The sequence below is a fragment of the Adiantum capillus-veneris genome, chromosome 7, assembly GCF_014529385.1.
Source record: "Adiantum capillus-veneris isolate H3 chromosome 7, ASM1452938v2, whole genome shotgun sequence".
NCBI lineage: Eukaryota > Viridiplantae > Streptophyta > Polypodiopsida > Polypodiales > Pteridaceae > Adiantum > Adiantum capillus-veneris.
In genome coordinates, this window is record NC_140937.1 from 72,487,529 (window position 1) to 72,494,479 (window position 6,951).

Genomic DNA, 6,951 nt, shown 5'->3' on the forward strand with positions numbered 1-6,951 from the left:
CTTAGAGCCCCATCACACCTAGCAGCTACAAGGGCTGGAGGGGTTGGAGCACTTCCAATGATGCCATCACACCTAGAGGTTATTGCACTTGTGGGGCTTACAGTAAGCTTTGTAGTCCCCTTAAGATTTTCGACTTTAGGAGAAACTTATAGCGCCAGGAGTAAACACTCACGTTTACGAGAAGTACGAGGTTTGTAAGCCTCTTTGGGTAAAAGAACATGTTTCTTATGTAGTTCTACCTGGAGCCACCGAAGCCACCGAAAATCGGAACGCAAGGGAGTGCTTGGAGGCACCGGAAACCGGAGCGCAAGCTATAGTGTTATAATGTTTCTTACGCATGGAGCCACCGGAAATCGGAGCGCAATTAGAGTGCTTTACCTACCAATTGGTCGACGCTAGGGTTGGGCAGGCAAGCTGCCGGACATGGAACGATTGGGCACGCTCCGATGTAATATTCAAATCGACGGTTGCAAGGTAGCAGCAACGAATCCGAAGCGCGGATCGACGCAAACAAATAAAAAGGACTGCTGCGATTAACTTTTATCTTTCTCTCTCTCTCTCTCTCTCTCTCTCTCTCGTGCGCACCCACCCACTTGAGCTCGCAGGCATGTCTGGACGTGGCAAGGGCGGGAAGGGCCTGGGCAAGGGTGGTGCTAAGCGCCATCGCAAGGTTCTTCGTGACAATATTCAGGGCATCACCAAGCCTGCCATTCGTCGTCTTGCTCGCAGAGGTGGCGTGAAGCGCATCAGTGGCCTCATCTACGAGGAAACCCGTGGGGTGCTCAAGATCTTCCTGGAGAATGTCATCAGGGATGCTGTGACGTACACTGAGCATGCTCGCCGCAAGACTGTCACTGCCATGGATGTTGTCTATGCCCTCAAGAGGCAGGGCAGAACTCTGTATGGCTTTGGAGGGTAAACTGCATCACTTTGCTTCAATGGTGTTTTATCAACACCACCCTTCCATTGAGAATTTCAATGTCTTGCTATGGAGGAGGAATTGTGGCGGTGTCTGGGTAGAGCAATGTTACTTGCTTGTCCCATGAGGGGATGGGCAGAGGCTTTGGCAATGTGTATTAACTGAATCCGATTGTTGCTTTGGGGACATCCTCTTTGCCTTTGCAAGCTTAACCTAGGAGAGGAATCTTGGAAGACTCCATCAAACTTGAGAGCTTGAAAACTTTGTAGGTTGAGGATGTAATTTGTTTCAAAGACCCTTAAACTTGAGAGCTTGAAAACTTTGCAGGCCGAGGATGTAATGATGGGCAATCTCTAAAGGCAATTGCTTGGAAAACTATAAATAAGAATCAAGATTCCCTTCTCTAGGGTACTAACTTGTGGGCTATCCAAGAGCATCATTTGGATATTGCAAGCAAGCTATGGAGAAGAAGCTAGTCTTTTATGGGGAAGGAATGGATGGGTGGTGGTGGATAGGGATTTGAAGCCTAAGTTAGTGTTCAATTATTTCTTTGGAAGAGTCTTAGGAGTTAAGATAAGTGGGCAAATTAGTAGATTAACCATCATAAACATTTATGGATCTTTACTTGGTGAAGTAAAGAGCAAAACTATGGGATCACCTAAAAGGCATTCAATAATCTTTTTCTACTCTCTACTTTATAATCTCTTGTGTGAATTATTTCTCCATTAGGTAAATTGCTCTAACAACTACTTAGTTATGTCTTATTTTTTAACACAAGAAGGGTTTGCCATGGAAGTCGAGTTTGAAAGATGACTCGAAGCTAAAGGGGACTTGATTGATCTTTAGCTTGAGGAGGCTAAGGTCATAATTTTATTAAGAGAAATCTTCCTATAGTTGAAAGAGGCCAATCCTCAAGGGATTCACTCTATATATAAAATGACACATTATTTGTGAGCGAATAACTTTGATAAAATCCTTATATGTGATTTATATTAAGGAATATGACCTTTTCTATGCTTATATGACAATCAATGTTGATAATTATTATACCTCTATCTCACATATAAAACTTAAGTCTCACATGATATGATTGAGTAAAACAAGTCAGAGTGTAGTATAGTGATTGGCAATGTACTAAGGGATCACTTTTGTTGATAACTAGTAGATGTACTCTCAATGTGTCTCTCTCTCATCGATGGGAAAGGAAAGGATATTCATGACCTAGATAAAATGGCTCAATTGATACTTGACCACCCTTGTCAGATCATAGGCTAGCTTGAGGCTCGCTTCCTTGAAGTGGATGTAGCTAGATCTTCTCTTCTAGGGAGCGTGAAAAGAACGATTTTCCACTATGAAGCCAACCTTTTGTAAAAGGCTTTCACTGAGGAATGCTCCCTCGTGTTACAAGCCCTTTGCAAAGAGAGATGCCTTGGGTGGGATGGGTTGACTAGTGAGTTCTTCAAAGAATATTGGGACAAGTTGAAGTCCCCTATCACGCAAATGTCTAATCAAATCTTGGTCTTGAATTTAAGCATTAAAAGGGGCCTCATCAAAGCTATCCCGAAACAGGTTTGTTGCTCTCGGTTGAAACATTGGTGTCCCATAACCATGATGTCAGTAGCCTATAAAATTATTGCCAAAACAATAGTCCTCATGCTCTCTCCTCTCTTGGAAAAAAGTACTTACTCCCCATCAACATGGTTTTATCAAGGAAAGGTCCATTTATGATAACATTTTGGTAGCAATGGCTGGTATTGAATACGTTGCATTCACTAAGCAAGAGTGTCTTGTTTGCAGTTGGATTTGGATAAATATTATGATAGGATCACATGGTCATTCATTGAAGTTGTGTCATGAAGTCACATGCTTTGGACCTTGGATGTGTCGCGCGACTGATAAGCACCCTTAGTGTTGGGAGTCGATCTGAGCTCCTATTGAATGAGAGAATAGTGGATGCTTTCGAGGTCAAAAGATCAATCAAACATGGTTACCTACTAGCCCCTCTAATGTTTGCCATTGGATTACATCCTTTGATAACAATGCTTGAAGACAGTGTCGTGAGAGGGGAGATGAGATCCAAGGGTTGTCCTTGCCTAACAATGACCAGCTTCTGGCAAAATTGTTTGCGGATGACTCCTTGCTGTTTCTCAAAGCATGCCCTTAAGTTATTAGAAAAGCTCTCAAGATAGTGCAAACGTACGCCATGTAATGAAAATGAAAAATAGCTTATTTATTGCAGGTGACATGTGAAAAAAGCCAAAGAATATGTGAAAGGATATCACATTTATGCATATTTTATTATTCAAGTGCTCTTTATGAGCTATGGCCATTTATGTCTGGTCGACCAGTATGTATTCACTTCGAGCATTCAAGAAATCTATAAATAAATACGTGCAATAGGAAAATGCTCACTCTTGCACTAGGGGAGATTGTACCCAGTGCCTATGTCCATTCTTCTCTTCTCTCCTCTCCTCTCTCTGGCCGTGCCAATGTAGCATTCCGCTCTAAGAGGTGCATCCACACATGCTATCGTATCCTCTCTCACTCTCTGTTCTGGTATAATTCGCTTTTATATTCAGGATCCTCCATGTATGCAGATTTGTCTATTTTATGGGTTGTAGTATGTTGTTTTTAGTATTTTGCATGGTCTCTCGCTCTCCGCGTGCAACAGTGGTATTAGAGCGTAGGCTACGCTCCAAAGATTGAAGATCTCAAAAATCAAAAGCTAAATATTTCAATTTTAATTGATTAAATTTGTAGAAATTAGTGTTGATCGTACATGATCACTATTAGCTTTTTGGATTGATTAAAGCCCTTCCTCATGGTGGTGTATAGATTAGTGTATCTATGGTAATCAAACAATTTTTTTAAATAAAAAAAGGGCACCTACAGTTAAACATGTTCCTGCTATTATTTATAGGGGTTACATTTTAATTATCATGTGAATTATAGTGGAAAGAGGATGTATATAGGCTTAAACCATTTTTGGCCTGCCCAAAGGGCTAAGGCCATAGTGGTGGCTTGCATTTTTTCTTAGGGAAAAATATGAGATGGGTTTTATAAATAAGTGTGGAAATTAAAAATTAAAGTGTGTTGTTTGAGTGGTTCTTGAGAAGATGGGTGCCATTGGATTCCGAATGGTGGACGTTGGGTGCAAGTTGGAAATGCCAGTCTTAAAGTGGGGTTGGTGGGAGGGCCTTATAATGAGTGGCTTGCTTATCATTCCTCTCTCTTTTGGAGCGGAGCCTCGTGGAGGTCTCCTTAGTGTTAGGGCTCATGAGCCCCTTAGTAGGGTAGGCGTGCCCTAAGGCAGGTCAATGGCGGTTCTTGGTCGTAGGTTTGCACTGCGCATGGGGTGTCTCTGCTTGTTGTCTTGGTGCTCTCTATTGTCCTGTTCGCCGGCCTATGGCGATCCTGGGCCGTGCTCCTGCTCTGTTGTCTTGCTCCGCTCCTGTGGTGCTGTCGTCCGCGCATGATAGCATGGGGGCATGTCGCCCTGCTCGCCGGCCTGTGGCGGTTCTGGGCCGCGCTCCTGCTCTGTTGTCCTGCTCTGCTCCTGTGGTGCTACCCTGCTTGCATGGGGTTGTTGAGAACATGTTGGCTTGTGTGGCGTGGTTCTTTTCGCTGGTCTATGGCGCTGTTGGGCGTGTTTCAGTGCCTTGCCTCTCCGCAATCATGCATTGCTATGGTTTGTCGTCCTGCTTGTCGATCTATGGTGGATTTTGGCCGCGCTTGTGCTCTGCTGTGCTTCTCTGCGGGTGCCTCGTGTTCTTGTTTCGCTTGTCTATGGTGGATTGGGGTCGTGCCTTGGTGCTGTGTTGCTCTGTGTCTCGGGTTTGTGCTGCTCTTTTTTCTCGTCTCCTTCGCCGATCTGAAGTGGCACTTGAATATGTGGTGCCGTGCTGCTTTGTGGATTCGGGCCGTGTTGCTCTGTTTGGACGTCGCCTTCACCAATCTATGGCGGATCTTGGATGCCGATCTGTGGTGCTTCTGCTGTTTCTGGTTATGTCGTGCTGCATTGCCGTCCTCTTCGTCGGTCTGTGGTGGATTGGGTCGTTCTGTACTGTGCCGTGCTGCTCTATGCATCGAGGTTTTGTTGATCTATTAGGACGTCTCCTCCGTCGGCTTGTGATGGACTAGACGTCGATCTGTTCTGCTGCTGCTGTTTCCGGTGTTATCGTGCTGCATTGTCGTCTTCTTCGTCGGTCTGTGGTGGATCGGGGCGTTCTGCTGTGTTAATTTTGGGTATGTTTTAAATAGATTTTTTGTGTTAATTTTGGGTATGTTTTAAAGAGATTTTTTTGTTTGATCTTGCTCTATACCGGTTGATTGGTTGTTTGACAGTTTGCTGTTTTCTGTAGGGTCATGCAGAATCGTTGACGGGATTGGATAGATTGGGTTGCTTGATGTATGTCGAGGTCAAGGACACTATGTAATGGGCTAAATAACTTGAATACTATAATAGTAGCCAACTTATCGGTGTCAATGAAGTTTGATTATGTGTAATGTTTTGAAGTTAATTATATCCCGAACTTTGTTCGATTGTTGTCGATGGACTCCATGCTTTTTTTTGCTATAATTTTTTTTTGGGTGTGGCGAGATGCTTTTAATTAAATACGATTGGCTCCACATTCTATGATGCAATTTTGGTCCATGATTTAATCCTATTGATGGATTATTTAGACTAGCTGAGTATGTGGTTAGGGTTTTGGGATTTGGCGTTGAAAATTTATGGTTGTGAGGTTATTATTTCATTGTAAAAAAATTGATTTAACTCTCATTATTAAATACGATTGTCTCAAGGTTCATTGTTAATATTGTAAAGTGAGAAAATAAATCCGTTTTGATGTGATGATTTAAGGTCATATTTGTTTTTATCTTTTAGATTTTTTAATTTACTTAGTTGTAGTTCTCATCTCATTTGCAGCCTTGCACTTTTCTTCTCTCCTCTCTCTAATATTTAGGATGCACTTATCTTTCCTTCTCTCTTCTCTCTAGTAATAGTTGAGTTATTTGTAGCTTTTAACGTTATTGCAAAAATCGAAGTAGAGTTAATTAAAAGAGTCCACTCTTCTCTCTCTCTCTCTCTCTCTCTCTCTCTCTCTCTCTCTCTCTCTCTCTCTCTCTCTCGATGGAGTGTATAGGTCGTGACCCACTACAATATAATGATAGATGGGAACAATTGTAAAAATTTGCAGTCATTGCCAACCTTTGAGTGGAACTTTTAAACTATCTTTCTTGAAGTACTCAAGATTATCCATCACGTTTCACTCTTTGAGTTGTTAGTATATAAAAGCCAAAGGTATTTTGAAGAACTATCACGTTTTACAAGCCTCTTACTGTGAGATTGCTCTTGTTGAGAGTTTAACCTCCTCTATAGTACAGTCTTTTAATCCTTATAGCCACATCTATTATCAAAGCATAGCATCACTCTCTATACCAAGGCGCCATGATTCGAATATGGATGGTAATACACCTATGCATTTTGTTTCCTCTTTTGGTGCTTAAGAGTCTTGTTGTCTTGCTTATCTTGAAATCTGTCTTGAATTTGCTCTTGATTATAGATGCTTTCACTACAAACTCAAGCAATGATTACTTTGAGACTTTAAGCGCATCTCCTAGAACTGAAAACTTACATGAAGTTGTGTCTGAAAGTGGGGGCCTTGGATCGTCAAGTAGCTTAGTAGGTTCTCCACACTCAGCATTTAAAAAGCTCAGTCCTAAGGCCAAGTTAAAGAAATCTCCAAAATTTGTTCAAAAAGCCCTTAGTATTGCAAGGGGAATGGCCACTGTGAGAGGTTAGCTTTGTTTAAATTTCTATGCCTTACCAATCTGTAATCGATAATAATAGTATTGTGTGTCATGTGATGTAGGGCGAAAATCGCTTAACATTTTCGGGATTGCCACTCCCTCTGTTGGTGTGAGTCGTTCGTTGGGCTTAGCATCTATTAAAGAAGAGCCAAAGCCTATTGTTGACTCTTTTGAATCTCAATTGGCATTGAGTCAATCTACGCCTGAGCTTCTTATTCTGA

The 6,951-nt window shown here is 42.2% G+C and overlaps 2 protein-coding genes across 2 annotated transcripts; both read left to right on the forward strand.

Annotated features, from left to right (window-relative positions):
• The first annotated feature begins 538 nt into the window (after window positions 1-538).
• On the forward strand, window positions 539-1,513 carry LOC147454048 (histone H4). Its single transcript, XM_086517253.1, has one exon. It carries the CDS (start codon window positions 608-610, stop codon window positions 917-919), a length of 312 nt encoding a protein of 103 aa, XP_086373379.1. The 5' UTR covers window positions 539-607; the 3' UTR covers window positions 920-1,513.
• Window positions 1,514-4,324: 2,811 nt separating this feature from the next.
• Window positions 4,325-5,312, forward strand: LOC147454049 (uncharacterized). The gene is made up of 4 exons (XM_086517254.1): window positions 4,325-4,929; window positions 5,028-5,045; window positions 5,127-5,164; window positions 5,281-5,312. Exons 1-4 carry the CDS (start codon window positions 4,325-4,327, stop codon window positions 5,310-5,312), a joined length of 693 nt encoding a protein of 230 aa, XP_086373380.1.
• The last annotated feature ends 1,639 nt before the right edge of the window (window positions 5,313-6,951 follow it).